The following is a 19,952-nucleotide window of genomic DNA, read 5'->3' on the forward strand; positions in this document are numbered from 1 at the left end:
CTTTAGAGTATATTAAATTATAATATAGAACCATTCCTGTGGATTTTGCATGTTTTACATTGGAAACCTGTTACACTGATGTCTTAATGGCAGCAAGTAAAACCTGTTTGTGGGCACATGACTAAAAATGTTGAACCTATCCTGTATACACAGCTTCTTTGTGTACTGTAGATCGTTATAAACCCAGTTAACTTTTAGTCAAATGTTAACTTTCATTAAAATGATTTCAATCAGCTGCATGCTGAGACATTTATGGATTGACATTTGGGGAAAGCACTGGTTGAGGGGCGGGACTAAAATAACATTACATCTTTCCATTCATTTATATTACTGAACATAACATTTTCTTACTTTAAAATAATAATAACGACATGACAATATAACTTTACAAATACAAAAACAACAACAATTGGACCGAAAGGAAGACAAAATAAAATGAATAGGATCTTTTCAGTAATTCAAATAATTAGGTTGACAGTACATTGTGTTGTGATTGAATGGTGCATCCTTAGTCTTTATCCTTTTGAACCTTTTTGTTTTAATGGATTAAGCAGGCTACTTGAACATATAGCCGACACTCCCAGGCACACCTACAATCTAAAGTTAACGAGTAGCTCCAATAGCTCTGCCACATTACAGTTTTTCTTAATACTTTGAAAGTGTTCATTCAACTTCATGTTTATTGCTGAGGTCATAGTTAGTGGTGTTGTTGTACTGGACTGCATTATATTGAAATATGTTTCTAATATTCTTGTAAATGGACTGGGCAACACATTAGAAACACCTGTCATCATAATGCAGTCCAGTTCAAAGCCACAACAATCTACAGCATCAATAATAAACATACAGTTAAATCAATGTTTTTCTGATAGTGTCAATAAAAGACTAAACAGTATCTATTATTTCATCTGTTGTATTGGATTACATTAGATGTTACAGGTGTATCTAATAAAGTGGCCACAGAGTATATTTATTTCCCAATATATGATCAAATCACAGCTGTTGTACCCTGCTCCTCCTCTCGCTCACACCGAGTCCCTCTCCAGGTAGGAGAGGCCAGGTAGGCCACCAGGTGAGCCAATCACAGCCTCGGAGCTTCAATTGACAGCGTGGCCTCGCCCCCTGTCCACCTGTAATCCAATCCGCTGGCCTGTCACAGGTAAAACCGGCCTTAATTTCTCAGCATTGCCCAAAAAGCGAGAAAAGCCGACAAAACCCGTTCTCTCAGTAGGGGAAACCTTGTTTGTTACCGCGGCCCTCATCCAGCGGAGTTTTCCACGGTAAAGAAGACGGATCGGATTTTCAGTACCAACTAGAAAGTCCAGTTCGACCAACCGAGATGTCACAGGAGCATGACAAGTAAGTTGTCCTGAATTTCCACTTTTACCCTGCACAACGAGCACGAGACACTATAAGCTTTTAATACTGTCTCTAAATATATTTTGGGATTTTTACACTTTTTTTGTGAGTTCATGGCACAGACGGATTTTAAAAGGTCACACTGTGGTCCACCTCTGACCCACAGCTGCTGCCTGATATTTCAAAATCTGATATTAAAGAATTATTATATAGGATTATTTATTATAGCTTCTTTTTTTTTTAAGGTTGAGTTTACTTAAAGACTTGACTGCCAAACGGTAAAGCGATGATATCTCATTGTTTCCCATGGTGTTGCTCATTTCACCTGTCATGTTGAAGCCTGCACAGGTGTATCTCCACCTGTCGTGCGAGCAGAGGCGCCTGTCTGTGAGAAGAAAAAACGGTCCCGTGATAGCGATGCCTAGGCGGTTTAGTGTTTAATTTAGCTTTAAGCTCTAACAGTTATGTGGAAAGTCTTAATGATGTTTGTTCATGAATAAACATGGAGCTCAGCAGGGAGCTGTCAGCTGAAGAAAACGGTCTCTGCAGATGGTTTTATATTCATGTAGGAGTTTTGATCAACAGCTTCACTAAAAAGTATTGAAAAAGAGGAATATTCTTCATGTTGGTTTAAATGTTCAGCCCATATTCTGTATGTTTTTGAGGGCAATGACAAGGAGAGTTTTGAGAGGAGTGAAATCGTACACCTGCTAGGCGTTGGCTCGACTTTACTAACAGAGACAATGTAAGCAAGCACAGGGCCATATGAGGTTTTAGAGGATTTTACTCTACAGGACTCAAATGTTTTGGGTGTCAAAAACATGTGACATTACATGCACATTTCTATAAATGTTAAATATATGTGTGTTCTTTCATGTACATTAAAAGTGAAAGTCTGTGAATTCATGCTGCATTACTGAATTTATATGAAGTCGAATTCTAATATCTGTCTGAAAAACAATCAAACTCTTTATTTATTGTTTTAGTAATTGATTACTTTTTCTTCCAGTTTTATTGTGAGTAAATAATGGTTCTTATCAGGTTGCCTTTTCTGAATAGCACAATTAGATATAGAATTACTAATTATCACTTAGCTGTTTTTCCTCTCAATGGTCAAAGCAGCTTGTTGTAGATACTGAACGTGGAAGCTGAGCCTGTCCGTTTACACTTTATCATCATTACTTTGTTGTGGCAGAAAATCAAGCGGGTGGATTTGGTGGCAGGATGATTGAAGGCGTATTATACGGGTGTGTATATTCCAAAGTTTGACAAGCAAAGCTAATGATTCAGATGAAACTGTGAGAACAAGAGCTCGACTAATGACTTCACTTTGTTTTAGTCGTTGGGCTTAACACGTCTAAGTAAATAGGAGCTGAGCAAACATTAAAATTGACTGTAAATAGGCAGGTTCAGTGTTGAAATGTTAAATGTTTTTCTCTTGTTGGAACTGTATCTTCATTTCTTTTTCATTTTTAAGGTGTTTACCTGAGTTAAATGAGCTTAAATGAACACATTTAGACCATTAGAAGCAGAGGAGACCCACAGAAACAGAAACTGGTGTGTCCTGTTTACAAAGCAATGACTGGAAAGGCCTCACGAGATGGAAGAGGAAGAGGAGAAAGACACAGCCAGTGACTTTGAATAATAACTCATGATTGTCTTGCAAAAACAGTAGCATGGCGTTGGAATGTGACCGAGTCAGGTGCGTCACTTGCGGTCAGCTTCTCAGCCAATGAGAAGTCCCCGAGGAGAAGCCCTGAGTCGTCACACCGGACGAGCCTGTAGAGCATCTTTTGCTTGATACACCTCTGTGGTTCGATGGCTGAGATTTGTTGCACAATCATTGAAAAGCTTGAACAACAGGTCTTACAGATAAAGAACATACGTACGTGGTTGATCTTTCGCTGTTATAACCTGTTTGTCTGTTCAGAACAAGGTTGAGATTGTAGGTCTTGGCTTTGTGAACTCGTATGAAGTCAGAGAGGAGAATAAATCTGTTCAATGCTTGAGGAGAGGCTCAGAAAGTAGAGCTGCATAATATATCGTGTTTTTTAAATCTCGATGTCAACTTGCGAGGGAGTCTTTTGTTAGTTCAAAGAGAGTATCAGTAGAAAAGTGCACTTTAAATATTTTTCATCGGTTCCTTTTGTGTTCAGTTCAATGTTAAATGTGTTCAATAAAAGCATGTTGGAAATATATTCTTTTCAGTGCGTTAGCAGTAAACTGAAAGTGGCAGAATGGCAGAACAGATTACACTTTAACATCTGTTTATTTATTGCAAGTAATCGTTATCGCGATATTCAACGTTAACGCTTATTATCCTCGTATCGTGCAGCCCTGTCATAAAGGAGATATAAGAGTCTGTATCTGCTCTTTTAAACATGTATAACTAGTGTCCATACAGTATATTTAAGGTAATACCTTCAATGGTCGACAACTGAAAGTAATAAAGAGTTTTAAATGCATAAAAAAGCATTAAATCTTAATAATTGGTTTGTATATGTAACTTATGGAACTCTGTCTTCTTGCAGTAAGCGTGCGGTCCTGGTTCTCCAGAACGAGCAGGGATATGGAGGCCAGCGTCGCTCCTTCACCACAGAAGATGAAGCCTGGAAATCCTTTCTGGAGAACCCGCTGACTGCTGCCACCAAGGCCATGATGAGCATAAACGGAGACGAGGACAGCGCCGCAGCTCTGGGCCTGCTCTACGACTACTATAAGGTAACAGGGATTAACGTCTTGACCATGCGGGAAAGGATTCTCCAACTTTCTGAGCTTGTTCCTCATGAATTCACAGTGGATCTGGAAGCAATCACAAGTGCAAAATCTTATGTCAGGAGATGAGTTACCAAATCCCGACAGGCTTTGCCTGTACGATCTTTCTCCATACTGACATGCGACCATGAAGCAACATGTCATGTAACTGATCTATAGACAGCAGGATGACCTGGCTTGTTAGATGTGATGTGGTCAGATGCTAAGCGGCTGTGTTTACCCTCCCATACAGGTGCCCCGGGAGAAGAGAACAATAACCCAGAGCAAGCCAGAAGCCCTCGTCTGTGATGTGGATCCTAACAAAAGGTAAGCAGCAGTCCTCACCTAATACCATCCCCCCTTTAAAAAATACAATTGTATAAAAGCAGAGGGCAACTTCGACATGAAGAGCTCAACCGTTAATTCTCTAAAATCTATTTAAAACTGCAAACGTATTAATTTGGGGAGGAGCAGCTTGTTTGTACAAAGAGTATTTTCAGGAAGAAAACAACCTTGTTTATAGCTCAACTCAATTATTCTATCTAACCCACTAGATTTCAAGAGAGACCTGAGAGTTGAAAACATTAACATTCAGACAGTCGCACAACAACGTGACACCAAAATAATAAATACAAACTGTCACAAGTGTCATAAAAGTAACAAATTTAGCTTAAGAGTTATTTAATTAATTTTAAGTGTTGTGTATAATACATTCATAATGGTTATCTAAGGGTATAAGGGTATGACTTTATCTTTATCTGTCCCCAAAGGGCAGTAGTCGAACACAAGGCACATGAACACTTAAGCAAAAATAAACAGAAACAAAAGTAGTAGATAAATAAAGAAAAACTCAATAGTTTTTTTCTGAAAGGGTTTATGTGATGATAATCATAACACTTCAAATCCAATAGATCTACTACATGTGTGCTGTTTCTCTTTGTAGCAGACACCAGCTCCAGACCGTGCACCCCATCGTTCCACATCAGGAAGGCGGTATGGAGAGCAGGATCCAGGTCCTCAAGGGGCCCTTCAATATTCTTCAGCTGGCCCAGGACAAGCGAGCCCAGTTCCCCTCACCAGGTCTGTTCACATTCAATTACACAAATGGACACAAGCTGCTTAAAAAATAGAAAAGCTGATTATCAGTTTTTTGACCTTGTCTACTCAGACACAACCGTCACTGTTTCCATTGCCGCAGTGCCAAACTACCCGCCCGTCAAGACAGAGGTGCCAACCCACGGCTTCTCAGTGACCGTGCCAAACAACTGTGCCGAAACCGACGGCTATGACCGCCATCTCTCCCACAACACGGTACAGTTCAGCCCCAGCACCCAGTCCCGCACGCCCCCCGACTCCACCTTCGAGAGTTACAAGGATGGTTCCCAGGAGGTGTGTGTTTCGATCCCCCTCTTTCTAAACCGCGCTAATGCTCTCCCTCGCTTTCCTCTCCTCTCCGCTCTCAGATCTCTCCCATCACACAATAGGATATTCACCTGATCCCATGGAGCCAGCGGTGGGCTCAGCCTTCCCTGGTTTTATTTGAACATGCCAAAATAGCGGCCAGTGTGTTATTATGCCATTGTCTCACCAACACAATAAAGTGCTGTACTTTTCTCCTACAATAGCCAAAGCCCTTTCTCTCTCCTTTTTTTTTCTATTTACCTGGAGGGGAATTACCTTAGAATAAAGTAACCCAACAAAACTCCAGCACAGGAGGGGGAGAGGGGGGCTTAGCTACACGAGGGGAGAGCCATTTGAACTAAAAGAAAACAGATTAATCTACTCAAACTGTCAATTGACATATTGTCCAAGGCAATGGAGAAAGTTAAATGAAGTTATAAAACCTTTACTGTGACTGTAAACAGATGTTATACATTGTTTCCCTGCGGCAGCTTTTGACATTTTATAGCTAATTATTATTTTTTATTTATTTTCTTTAAAACTTTGTATAGCAGTATATATAATTGTATTTCACTTTTTTATCCTCAGTTTTTGGGTTGTCTTACCCATGTGCTCGGGGGTTGGGGAAGGGAGGATGGGGATATTTTAAAGACTTGAGCGGCATATAAGAGCAGTTGATGAATGTCAATATATGTGGATAAACAAGAATACCATGTTTGTATACTTATGTTAAAATGATCCATGTCCAGTATTGGAGATGTAGAAGGTTAATGATTTGCTGTTATACTCAATTTCCAGTATTATTGAAACACTCCCACAAAAGAAATTACATAAACTGTTATAAGTGGTGAAAGAAAGAGAATAAAATCCCTGAGGAGCACTAAATTAAAAATGTTCCTCTGGTGAATTATAAGAACAAATCAATCATTTAAAATCAAAGAAAAGTAGCTGTTTAATATCCTCTTTTTGCTGAGCCTCACTTCACACTGTTTATCTGTTTTCTTTGTGCGCTGCAGGTGTTTTCCTTCCCAGGGGATCTCCAGTTACGTATGTCCTCCATGACGCCTGAGGACTACACTCAGTTCAACACTGTGCCGGGGTAAGTCGCGCTGCCGCCAGCCCACCGTCCGACTTCCACCGCCATTCAGCTTTTTAACACAACACCACAGAATGGCCTCATTCATGGCACTCACAGGGGAGACACCAGACTCCCCTCCGTGTGAAAGACAAGAGTCTGCACACACAGGCGTTATCTGGCCCTGCACACTGATTTTAAGGTCACAGTTTACCTGCAGCGTCTACATGAAGCGTGCGCCATTATTCTTTACCATGTTTTTGAATGCTTTAGTTGCATTGTCATCTAGTTTTACACCAAAAAATAATAATTTTATTCATGTTTTATTGTTGCCATTCTTTAGGAATAACTTTGAGTACACTCTTGAGGCGTCCAAGTCTCTGCGTCAGAAGACAGGTGACGGGACGATGACGTACCTCAACAAGGGCCAGTTTTACCCAATCACCCTCAGGGAGGTTGACAACAAAGGCATGCGGCAACCCATCACCAAAGTCAGGGTAAGAAGAACGATTAAAAAAAAAAACTAAAATTAGTAACAAGGGATTATTGACATTAATAACATGTAAAATGATCATTATAACATATTAAGTTGTCATTGTGTATGTTCATCTATTGCCAGAGTGTAGTGATGGTGGTGTTTGGAGAGGAGAAGTGCAGGGATGATCAGCTGAAGCACTGGAAGTACTGGCACTCCAGACAACACACTGCCAAACAGAGGTGTCTGGATATTGGTAAGAACCACTTTTTTAAATGTATTCTGTCAATTTCATAGAAAGATATGTACTATTTGGCAGAACACACGTCAAATAAACTCAAGAGTAACGTCTGAGCCACTGCCGGTGGGGATTTAAATGATCTAATGATTCATTCCTGGTGTTATCATCGAGCAGGAGTATTAATCCTCCTGTGTCTGCAGTTAAGTGGCTGGTTGAAAGGGCAGTTTAGGAGGAGCTGACAGGAAAAGGTGCGTTGCTAGGGATTCATTCTGCAGCCTTTAAAACCTCAGCGTGTCTGACAGTAATTTAGCGAATATAGATAAAGTTTTATATACACTTGTACACTAGCCTGGTTGGTTCAGCGGTACATCTCACCCTGCTATTAAGGCGAGACACTACAGGCAAAAAATTTATACATTTCACGATTCACCAATTTTGGGCTATTTTGCTTCCATAAGAATTTGCAAGAAACATTTCAGAAAACTTGTAATACACAAAAGTATTGTCTTAATCTAATTAATCAGCACGTGTAGTTTTATTGTAATATTTAGTTCAATCAGTTCAACTTTTACCTTATTCACCTGTAGTGTCTTGCGCAATGTATTGAAGTTTCACAATACATAACCTTTAGGCCAAATTAGTTTTTTTCTGAGACATAAATCTCCACTTCAGTCGCACTTACATACACCAAACTTTCAAGTTTAATTCCTATCTATATTATGAAGGCTTTTTTTTTTACATCGTATATCATTTATAGCCTGATTTATATAACCGGTTATTCCTAAACCCTCTTTTTTTTTTACAGCTGACTACAAGGAGAGCTTCAACACCATTGGCAACATCGAGGAGATTTCCTATAACGCCATTTCCTTCACCTGGGACACCAACGATGAGGCCAAAGTAAGACAATAAAAGAGACACACACACACACACACACACACAGCTTCTCTTATATACAACTGATGGACAAAGCTGCTTCTAACATCATTCATGTAAGAACAAGCACAGTGTTTGGTCCACAGGGTCTCCGTATACTTCCTTTTCTTGAACTCTTTATATGAGCCTTGAACTTTTCACATCAACACACTTAAAATCTTAAGACACAAATAAACTACTCCTCTTTTTTAAGGTCTTGTGTGGTTTTTGCCACAGACCAGAATTAAGGTTTCAGATGTTGACGCCCCTTTGTCTGTGATCATCATTTTGTTCAGGGTGATTCTACAAAACAGTCGTTAAAGAAAAGTGAGGCCGAAATAGAAGAGTCGTTCCTCCCCTCCTCTTGTGTGTTTAGTCTTGTTGCGTAGAGACGTGGAGGTGTGTAGTTTTCTTGACTCGTCCAACCTGCCTGTCACCCCTATTGTGATGCTGCGTGTTAAGGTATTTCTGACAGAGCAACAAAAGAGTGCAGGAATGAGGAAACTCAGCAGGGGGGGACGAGGATCGGACCGGACAGTTTACAAATAAAATCCTGTTCAACGGGTAAGAGCGGAGGAGTTCATGTCCTCTCTTCCACTCTTGATTTTTTATTTGTTGTCGATCCTCATGTCACTGATCCACTGTCAGCCTGAGATGGAGGACAAGCTATCAGGCGAACAGACAACATGGCGCCACAACTCATCTCAAGCGTCTTGCTTTCTTTGGGCTACACTTAAATAAAGCACATGCCACCCTCTCTCGTGAACACACACACACACGCGCACGCACCAGGATGTGGGTCTAACTGTCTCATGACTCGAGGCCTTTGTCCATAGGATGTTCATCCTTGTGTGTGTGTGTTCATTACTCCTCCGTGCGTGCGTGTGTGTGTGCGTGTGTGTGCGTGTGCGTGGTGTGTGTGCGTGTGCGTGCGTGTGCGTGTGTGTGTGTGTGTGTGTGTGTGTGTGTGTGTGTGTGTGTGTGTGTGTGTGTGTGTGTGTGTGTGTGGCTTGCCCCTGGGGTGATTGCTCTGCAGCATTAATGTATTTGCGAAAGGCAGCCCCTCCCTTATGTTTACCTGCTCTGGGGCAGTTTACAGATGTCATTACAAAAACACATCTTTTGATGACAATGTTTTTCTGCTTTTAACAAAGTTCAAAGTTGCAAAGAAACCCAAAATACAAGAAAAAGGATTTTTATGATAGTAATCTGTAATTATAATCACTCCAAATATTATCTTCATGTTTGTAGAAAATATAGTTGTACTATTTATACACACAAATACAGCAGACAAACTATTATATAGTCCATTTACATGTAAAATGATTGTATTCAAACATTGACATTATGTTGACAATGTGACACAACATTTATAATTATATATAAATGATAGAGTATTTGTTTGAACTTAGAATTAAACAGTACATGCACCAACAATGAGCCATACCAATTCACAAAATAAAAAAATAAAAAACATGGTTACATCTGAAGATAATAATAATAATAATAATAATAATAATAATAATAATAATAATAATAATAATAATAATAATAATAATAGTGACATGGATTTTTTATTTGTTACAATAATAAGAGACTCAAAGTAACATACATTTTAAATTAAAAACAATTTAAAAGACATGGTTAAGTTAAGAAATGTATCTTTATGTGATTTTTATTCCAACTGGAAAGATGTAAATCCTATTTAAGTTACTATAAATAAAAAATGCTAAGTGTATGTACTGATGAGTTGAGGGAATCCAGAGGCTTTAACTGTATTTATGCACAAATACATTCACAAAGATTTGTTTTGCCTTTTTTAAATAATATTTCTAATATGAGTGATATCTGCTGCGTACCCCTTTGTTCCTCTCTGTCTGGTGCTTCCTAGTGTCTGTAATCATAGTGTGTTTTGTTGACACAATGATAACCTGTTTTCAATACAAGCACCAGGAGGACAAAGGAGCATCTCTACATCAGAAAAGATACGAGCCTGTTATTCCTAGAGTTGACCAACGGAGGGCAACACAGAACGCTGAATGTCTGTGTTTCACACTGATGATGAAATAACACGGAAAACCTTCTTTATGATTTAGAAACATCCAAGTTGACTTTGTTTTCAGTTGTGGAAGAAGTACTTCGCATCCTGCACTTAAGTAAAATCAGCAATATTACAGTGTAGAAATACAATTAAAAGTACAAAGATATTTGAATTACAAAGTAAAAGTTCTCACTACGCAGAGTGGCCCAGCTCTATGTTTTTATGTGTAAAGCGCTCAAGGCTGCATTTCTTTTTATTATTAGTATTATTAATCTTTCAGAATAATTTATATTAAATTATAATTAGTGATGCATTAATGCATGTTAATATTGGAAAAAGTGGTGTTCTTTATCCTAACCTATAATATCACATTATCTTTATTTGTTGATTTTATTTTGTATTATTAATCTGAATCGGCAAAGTAACTTAAGTTATCAAATAAATATAGTGTAGTAAAAACTAGAATATTTCCCTCTGAAGTTTAGTGGAATAGAAGTATAAAGTGACAGAGCCTTCTCCATCGCTGCCCCTCCCTCTGGAACTCACTCCCCAAACACATCCGAGACCGCACCGATCGCTCCATGTTCAAATCTCAAATAAAAACTCACCTCTTCAGATCTGCTTTTAAGTGTGTAATTATTTGTATGTATTTTAAATGTTGATGTCCTGTTTTTATAATGTAATTATGAATCTTAATATGTATCTGTAAAGCGTCTTTGAGCACCTTTTTTAAAAGCGCTTGATACATAAAATATATTATTATTAAAGTAGCAGGAAATGGAAATACTCAAGTACTAGTACTTCAAATTTGTACTTGAGTACAATACTTGAGTAAATGTACTTTCCACCGCTGGATGTTTGTATGTTTAATTTCTCTTTGTACAGGTAAAAAATGTAACTGTTCCTCCTTCCTCCCTCCGCAGATCTTCATCTCCGTCAACTGTCTGAGCACCGACTTCTCCTCCCAGAAGGGCGTGAAGGGTCTTCCTCTGAACCTGCAGATCGACACCTACAGCTACAACAACCGCAGCAACAAGCCCATCCACCGCGCCTTCTGCCAGATCAAAGTCTTCTGTGACAAGGGAGCCGAGAGGAAGATCCGAGACGAGGAGAGGAAGCAGTCCCGCAGGAAAGGGAAGGTCACCGAGCACAACCCTAGCATGAACTGTGAGTCCCTCAAGAGAACTTTACTTTGTTTAACATGCACGGGACTCAAAGTATTGCTATTTCATGTAGATTATTGTCCTACCTATAACCAGAGTTTACTGTACAGTAAAAAACACAACACCTACTGGCCTCTTTCTCCCCCCGAAGATTCTTTTGTCTTAAAGCTGCACTAATTCATATATTTTACGTGAGCAATGACTCAAACTAAATGTGAAAGTGGATGCTTGTAGTGATGAACGCACAGACAAATATCACACGACTGCAGTTTTTCTCAGCCCTACCGAGCATTTTAGCTTGTTTTGGCCCATTGTTTTACTATTACTGCCTGCGTATTTACTGTTTTGGTTCACTCTCACCACCTTGTTTCCAGCCACAGCAGGTTCTGTTTTCAGCTCTGATAAAACCTCTGTAAGCTACCTCTCCAGAGAGTGAAGTTGCTCTCTGTGTACTGGACTCTTTAGTCGATTGACAGATAAATAACGTTTCGCTAACACGTTTGCTGTAACTATGTCAATGCTTTGCACCTTGTTGTGCTGCCCCCAAGTGGCCATAACACTGTATTAATGCAGGTTTAAATACTTTGAATATGTCCTTCTGCTTTAATAGACACTTAATTATTGACTAAACTGCTCCCTGCTGTGTCTTTTCCTCCCAGTTGTGGATGTCAAAGTTCCCATCCTCCAGAAACGCAACGACGTGACCATCTTCAAGATGATGAACGACTACGAGACGCAGCCTGTCCTTTTCATCCCTGACATTCACTTTTCCACCTTCCAGCGCCACGTGAGTGCCAGTCACAGACTCAAAACTCGAGCATGTCTCGCATTTCATTTCTGACCATGACCAAGTTGTTTTGCTACATTTATATAACCTCCATAACATCTTAGAACATTTTGCTCACACCCACTCCTCAGCCAGCTGGGTCGCGGTGACCTGCCTGCTTGCTAGTTGGCAGGAACAGTGAGTTCTAGTTTCGTGCACTGATAGGAGTCCTAGCTACTGATGGCTGCAGATCAGACTGCTTACTCACAAGATGAATCATTAACCAGTGACTCGAGGCAAACCGGGTGTTTCAGAAGATACTACCTGTACTGCCGGATCAATGTGTAGATGCTAAATTTGGCACACTTTACCTTCCACGCTTTAAGTATGCATGCTGTTTGTCAGGTTTTTATCTACTCTGTGACTGGACTTCTTCCAGTCCGGATGAACACGGCAATTGACATTTATAAAGAGATGTGTGTGTGCATTTGCACCTGGCCTGGGCTTTTGAGCTACTTTATTTATAGTGGAAATTTGAAAAATGTGCTCTTTCTCCCTTTCTGTCACTCTTACCAAGTTAATGATTATTAGAGGCTGAGAGAGGGACAAGAGGTTATTTTTGGTGTTGCCGATGACATTGAACCTGGCTTAAGTGCTATCAATTTCTGATAAACTCTGACTTCACTGGGTTCCCTCTCAGAATAGAAATCTATTAACAGCAACGCAATCGATAGTCGCAGAGCGAACAGGCTTAAAAAAAGGCAGCTTTCCAAGAAATACAAAAAGGGGGTTTCATGCGCTTTGATTTACTGTCTAACCGAACAGAGCCGACACAACTTGCATCTTATTTAAGTTTTTTAAATATTATCCAATCCAATGCATTTTTTAACCTTATTTAAAGCACTGTAAATGTGTAACTTTCCTCTGTATTTTTTAAGTTGAAAGGCCTTGCGTAAAAAGAGGATGTGATAGCTACTACTACTGGCTTTGCACCACATTTATAACAACACAGCTGAGTAGCTGGATTGTGTTGAGCAGGCTCAGGTCTTGGTGATAAAGGAAGAATATGTGGGTCAACGTAGGAAACCATTTGGACTTGGTTGTTGATCTGGCTGACTTAACCGTCGGTATGCAGTGTTAGTACTGCAGCAGTTGCAAATGCAGATTAAAATCATATTAGAGTGCATCTTAATGTCGGTTATTGCCATAAATGTTATTATATATTATGTTGCTTATACTTTTAGCAACTTTGATCTTCCATATGAGTTCATTTCTATGTTTCCGTTTCCTCTGCAGCCTTGCCCGACAGAAGATGGAGAGGACAGGTGAGGCCCTGATTTCATACTTGCTCTTTTCACTCAAAAAGGCATACAGACATATTGTTTCTAGGAAATGCGTGTGGACTTAGTGTGCTCATGTGTGAGTAGTATAGCCTATTAACTGCTTGTTAAGGGCAATTAAGCAATGATTTGTGTGTTTGTGTGTGTCCACTGCAGCTCGGGCATGAAGAGATTACCCTTCAGTGATGATGAGTTCGGTTCGCCCCCAAGCAAGATGGCGAGAGGGGAGGAACCAAAAAAAGGTAGTTTGTGTGCGTGTGTGTGTCTGTGTGTGTCTGTGTGTGTCTGTGTGTTCTGTGTGTTCTGTGTGTTCTGTGTGCTCTGTGTGCTCTGTGTGTTCCAGGTCTTTCAAAACACACACACGGCCGAGGCCTTCCAACATGCCAGTGATAGCTACGTGCCCTTTACCCTACATCCTATTCATAGGCATACAGCAAGCTTTTTTCAATGCTAAAATACTGTATGCAAATAAATGCTTTAAGATTTGGTATATCTAGAAGAGGAAAGTCTTGGGCTTTACCTTTTATCTTATATAATATTATTATCAATCATAATAATAAACGTTATTTATAAAGCACTTTTCATACAAGAGCTATAGCTCAAAGTGCTTTACTAAAAAATGCAAACAGAGCAAATGGACAAGAAAAAAGACGCTAAAATATATAAGTGAAATTAAAAAGAGACATTTAAGTCAAAAATAGGAGAGAATTAGTCAAAATAAATAAGTAAATAATAAAAATGACATTAATTATAAGCCAAATTAAATTATTTTGTTTAAAAATGGTCACAGAGCCTGCATCTTGTATCGCTCTTGGTAGGGTAGTCCATAATGTTGGAGCATAGTTAAATAAAGCTGCGTTGCCTATTTCCTTGTGCGTATAATTGTGTGTATTTAAAAACCCAGCAGTAGAAGATCTGAGAGCTCGTGAAGGATAATAAAACAGCAGAGAGACAGCAATGAAAGTCGGTCCTAACTCGTGTTTTTCTTCATTTAGCTATTTTTAAAACAGGGTAGCTTCATTGAGATTAAGGATCTCAAGGGAGACCTGGCCAAGAATATTAGGCAAAGCCAAGCCAAGAATGGCTTTGTAAATAAAAACATACCAATGACTGAGGCGGCGTGCCACACTATACAACCATTAACCTGTGATGAGAGGTCACAAGGTCACATTTATATCCAAAATGGAGCATGATTCAGCAAAAAGCAAGGATAATTTGTGACCTTAAATTGACTTTAAATCCACAACTGCTTCCATTTTTGCGACTGTTTGAAGGGGATCATGCTGATGTCAGTACAGTGAAAGAGAAAACTGCCAATCGGCTTTCTTTTTTAAATGACATCCTTCTCCAACACAGTTACCCATGGCAACTCCAGACCACAGTGAACTCTGGCCTATATATGCTGTAGCATTATGAAACACCATTATATAGTTACACTTACATTCAGGTTTCACTTCTTTCTTATTTGGTTTTGGAGCTGAAAGTAATGAAAACTCCTGTACACATAGTTCCTGCAACAGGTTGGAAAACAATACGAGAAAATCTTTTTAAAGCATGACCTATTTTGAAAACAATGAAAGGTTCTTCGGTCCATGTTTGAGTGTGCTTTGCAAGTGTGCTTTGTCTGGGCCCAGTGCCAATTTGAGTCTAGATGAGTGCTCATAAAGTCCTGCAGGGGGGGGTATTTAGTTCAAATGGCCTGCAACCTTACAGTACATCTTTAAATTCACTAATAGATTAGACATATGAGTGCATGTGCTTGAGCTACTGATTCGAAATCGAGACAGTGAAACAGTAAAGCTACAAATCCCCAAAACCACACAAATGAAGCAAAGCAGCGGTCAAGCTGTTTAGACCGACGCAAACAAACGCTTCACGTCTGTCAGTGACTTTTGTTTTGAGGCCAGATTTGAGGTTTGTTTTTGTGTCCAACCCATGAACACACGTTCTTTCCTTTGACGCCTTCTCGTCTCTTCTTTCTTTTTTCACCATACAGTCCTGCTGTACGTGCGCAGGGAAACAGAGGAGGTGTTTGACGCCCTCATGCTGAAGATTCCCACGCTGAAAGGCCTGGTGGAAGCTGTAAGTTGTCCTCAGTTCACTACATGTTTCTGTTTCATATGGGTCGTCTCAGTGGTGCGCTAGTTGACCCAGTTCTCTGTGTGTGTCTAAAGCATCTAAAATCCACGAACACCGACTAACATCTGGCTTTTGTCTTCAATGGGAAAGGTTACAATTTAGATTGAAACGTGGACGTGCTAATTTTCGCCCCTTTTCCGGTGCGATGCTTTGATGCACATTGAAGTGAATATATAATAAATAAAACATTATAATAATTTATTAACGTACAAAAAATACAGTTAATATGCTCTTCTCAAAGCCACCAGACTCCATTGACAGAAACGGTAGTAAAATAAAGTAATCTTTCTACTGTTCCATCAATCACCAACTCTGGTTTGAACGTTTGAAAGAGAGACTGAATAAGTAACAGATATATAAAAAAGAAGTAGCCTAACCACAATTGTTTACTAACCCTGCTTTCCAGCGCGGCTGTGACGTCAAACATCACACGCCAGAGACAAACAGAAAGGAATACTTGTCTGGCAATGACCAAAGAAGTTTATTGCCTTTTTTAATGGGTTTTCCCGAGTTTATAAAACCTGCATAAACAAATGAAGAGACAAAAAGGGTATAAGCAACTATGGCATGTTAAATAAGCTGTGACAGGAATAATGTAGGAAAGAGTGGGTTAAAAAGGAACACAGGGGGACGATGAAGGCAGGAATGGAGGGGAGAGATGGGAAAAAATATTGTGGAAAAGAGGAAGTGGAGAGAAGAAGAGGAGAATGTGGGCAAAGCGTTGTTTAAAAATACAACGAGGAATAGAAGAATAGAAAGAGGCCGGTGTGAACTTAGTAATGACGGAGAACCAACAGGTGGAACAGGTGTCTGTAAAGGATTAGACAGTTTTTATGATGTTTGTTAAAGCTTTTATGTTCCTTTTTATAATTTAACATTGATTTTGTTTCTTTTTTTCAACCAGATTTCAGAGAAGTACGAATTACCTTTGGATAAGGTTGGAAAAGTCTATAAGAAGTGCAAGAAAGGGTGAGCATGAGGCAGTAACACTGCACTAAGTCTACAAATGTAGCAAAATGTTGTCTTCCTTTTTAAAATGCAGATCATGATAGTGTGAATCAATCCCTTGGCCTGCCAGATTCAGGGAGGTCAACCCCAAACGACATGGACATTTTGCCTAATTTATACTTTTAAACATCTCTCTAATAAAATACATTTTGCATTAGAACTAAGACAACTTGCTGCTGTGATGCACATCAGCCAATTAGCTGTAGGATTGGACACATACAGGCTTGATAACTATAGTTGGGATGTTGTAGGTAAATTAAATTGTGCACGGGTAACATTTGCATATTGAAGGAAAAGCCATGGTCTTGGTGTACAACACAGCTTAAAGAATGTTTAACATTTTGTAAACTTCTCGAACACGCTTAAACGATTGGGTTATGGCGTGTTGCAGGTGCCGACAATATTTACTGAGTTTGGAAAATCCATTTTTCTCATAATGCACCTGCAACCTGGAATAACATGCAGAACAACCTAAAGATTTAATTCTACTAATTTACCTTTTTATTATTTCTGCTTTTTTTTTGCCGTTTCTTATTTGTGTTTCTTGATGCCTAAGATTAGTTTTTAGTTTTTTTTACTTGGCTATATTGTAAATGAGGTCTTTACTTCAACGTTTTTCCGAATTTAAATATTATTTATGAATTTCTTGCCTAAAGTTAGATGAGAAGATTATTAATAATAATATTATTATTAATAATAATAATAACAACAACAATAATAATAATAATAATAATAATACACCTAATTTGTATAGGTCCTTTTATACAAAACATGCACTTTAAAGGACTTTACATTTAAAAACAAAAAACAGGAAACACACTAAGTTAAAAAGAATACATGTAAATATAAGCGTCGCAGAGAACGTAAGACATTTAAAAGATCAGCTAATGAAAAGACATTTAATGGCATAAAAGGTCATTTAAGTTCAACCTGGCACGAGTTGTTTTGGTAGAAAGATGAAATAAAGAGGTCACTAACACCTCATTTCTGTTTTTATAATAGGATCCTAGTCCACATGGACGACAACATCATCAAGCACTATTCCAACGAAGACACCTTCCAGATCACCATGGAGGAGATGGGCGGCATGTACAAACTCACCCTCACTGAAATCTGATTGAACAGGCGCAGGTGATGGAGGACGAATGAAATGGAGCCGTCAGAAGTGGTTTACACGTCTAGCTATGCAGTGATTATGCACTTGATCTGACACTTAAATCATGTTGTCTTTGTGCTGCATTAATGTCAAATGTCAGGTATTTAAAAAAGAAAAGAAGAAAAAAAAAGCCATAGCTCTTAATAGACCGCAATGTTGATTAGATATGTAAGTTAGACTTTTTGATTCATTTAAAAAAACCTTTTTGTGCATACGAATCAACAAGTGAGGACAGGTTTGATTGCTATGACACCTTTTTATTTTGTATTCAGTAAGTTGCACCTCAGATAATAGTGCCTACTTTTGTAAATGTTTGTGCAGAGTATTTGTAGTGCTGCTATACCTCATGCTATGCAGGCAGCGTTGTTTCTTTTTATGAAGAGAAACGTCTCATCTTTCCCTTCCTAAAGCCATAGCACTGATGATTATAATCTGTAAAGTTGGGTATTTCGCGCTCAAAATGAAGACGGCAAATTGTTGATGGAACCCCAGTGGTTCAGTGTATTAATACTAAAGAACATGGCAGTATTTAGTGTGTAAAACTCTTCAACCATCATACAATTAGGGTAGAATAATGTAAATGTTTGTTTGTTTTTATTTAGCGTAGGATACATGTTTGTGAATGAAATTACTTAAAAGATGTTTTTTTTGTCAGATAGATATAAAAAAAAGACCTTTGTAAGTGTTAAATAGTCACTAAATATATTGATAATAATGCTAAATCACAGCTTCCCCTGTAGAATAGTTTTCTGAATGTTGATGTAATAGGTCAATAAATGTATTTTACAGTCAGGCTGTTCTGGAAGTGCAATATGATATTTAGGTTTAGACACATTTGGGAAAAACATCTCCTATATTGCCATAAGTATGTAATGCATATTATCGAGGAAAAAAAGAAGAAAAAAAAGGAAATGTTGTATATAACTACTGAAAACACGGATCTTTGTGATCCCTCATTTTGTATCTCAGTACTTATTGTGTATATATTTATTAAGAGAATGGATGTGGGTCATTGTTTTGTTTTTTACCATATATATCCAAATTCCTATTATTCCTATTAATATAATGTTTATTTGCTTTTTATATGAAGTTATTCTGACATTACATGTCAAGGGATAAAAAGATAATGTTTTTAATTGCTGTTTTTTTGTAAAGGATATTATCTCAATAAAGGCTCTCCAGTAGCTTCTGATTTGGTTGTCTGACTCTTTCGCAACGTCGTGTTCTCTCAAACTGTTTGACCTATTAGATTCCTTTTCACCTACATTTGGACTTGTAATCTAAGCAAATGCTTTGATTAAGTAATGGTATGTCTGTCTGTGGTTGATGTGTTGAGCTGTAGCAGGTATTAACTGTGCGTGTGCCAGTGTTTCTGTGTCTGTCAACAGGAACAGATGTCTGGGCATCAAAGCTGACCCTGTGCACAGGAACAGGCATGACCGGACAGCCTGTGCAGTGGAGCTGCTCTGTCGGAAACCTGGCCACAAATTCCTGCATACGCCCTTTGGTTAAAGTAGGCTATTATTTTGATATTTTAGTCGCACTTGTGGTGCGGCTCTAAGGAAAGTAATGTCAATCAGCCAATCAACCCCTTTGATCCCGACTGAAATATCTGAACACCTTTTCAAATGGTTTTCCATGACATGTTGGTACAGACATTAATGTTCCCCAGAGGATGAATCCTAATGACTCTGGTGAGCTACTGACTTTCCCTCTAGCGCCACCACGAGGTAGACAATTGTGGTTTTGAGTAAGGAAGCACCGATTCAACCTTTTCAGTCACGTTACCGATACCAGTGTTTAATTAATAAGCTGTATGCCTCCCTGTGTGGAGATGACTGGGAGCATTCTTTTATGTGCAAGGCAACAGCAGGCTATACTTGAACTTTGCTTTCCTAACTTTGTAAAACAAAATGTAACAAATAAATACATATCATAGATATAAATGTATTAAGCCCCAATATGCAATAGCTATCAGTATCCTTACATCCCAACTATTGCATTGATGCTCAGGATCAGGCTCAGACATTCAGGTTCCCTTTGGGATTAATTGTCAAACACTTTTCATACAGCGCAACCATCATCCTTGCACTATTTTGTATGATTTTATTTTTATACA

The 19,952-nt window shown here is 38.8% G+C and overlaps 1 protein-coding gene across 4 annotated transcripts; it reads left to right on the top strand.

Annotated features, from left to right (window-relative positions):
• Positions 1-1,217: 1,217 nt before the first annotated feature.
• grhl1 (grainyhead-like transcription factor 1) lies at positions 1,218-18,625 on the top strand. 4 transcript variants are annotated; one of them, XM_029460606.1, is made up of 16 exons: positions 1,218-1,359; positions 3,891-4,080; positions 4,367-4,440; positions 5,057-5,193; positions 5,282-5,502; positions 6,531-6,613; positions 6,933-7,086; positions 7,209-7,320; positions 8,111-8,205; positions 11,185-11,428; positions 12,084-12,211; positions 13,487-13,515; positions 13,687-13,772; positions 15,527-15,612; positions 16,574-16,638; positions 17,680-18,625. In XM_029460606.1, the coding sequence occupies exons 1-16, from the start codon at positions 1,340-1,342 to the stop codon at positions 17,792-17,794; spliced, it is 1,839 nt and encodes a 612-aa protein (XP_029316466.1). In that variant the 5' UTR covers positions 1,218-1,339; the 3' UTR covers positions 17,795-18,625. The 4 variants fall into 4 exon arrangements, with proteins under 4 accessions (XP_029316466.1, XP_029316469.1, XP_029316468.1 ...); XM_029460609.1 differs by having other exon boundaries at positions 5,282-5,424; XM_029460608.1 differs by having other exon boundaries at positions 5,312-5,502.
• The last annotated feature ends 1,327 nt before the right edge of the window (positions 18,626-19,952 follow it).

Source organism: Cottoperca gobio, chromosome 22 (genome assembly GCF_900634415.1).
Source record: "Cottoperca gobio chromosome 22, fCotGob3.1, whole genome shotgun sequence".
Classification (NCBI taxonomy): Eukaryota; Metazoa; Chordata; class Actinopteri; order Perciformes; family Bovichtidae; genus Cottoperca; species Cottoperca gobio.

What these genes read in the sequence shown, in the direction of transcription:
- grhl1 (XM_029460606.1), top strand. Translation starts at nt 1,340, where the DNA reads ATGTCACAGGAGCATGACAA. An exon ending in TTTCCACCTTCCAGCGCCAC is followed by an intron (nt 12,212 to 13,486) that starts GTGAGTGCCAGT and finishes TTTCCTCTGCAG; the next exon opens with CCTTGCCCGACAGAAGATGG. An exon ending in TGAAAGGCCTGGTGGAAGCT is followed by an intron (nt 15,613 to 16,573) that starts GTAAGTTGTCCT and finishes TTTTTCAACCAG; the next exon opens with ATTTCAGAGAAGTACGAATT.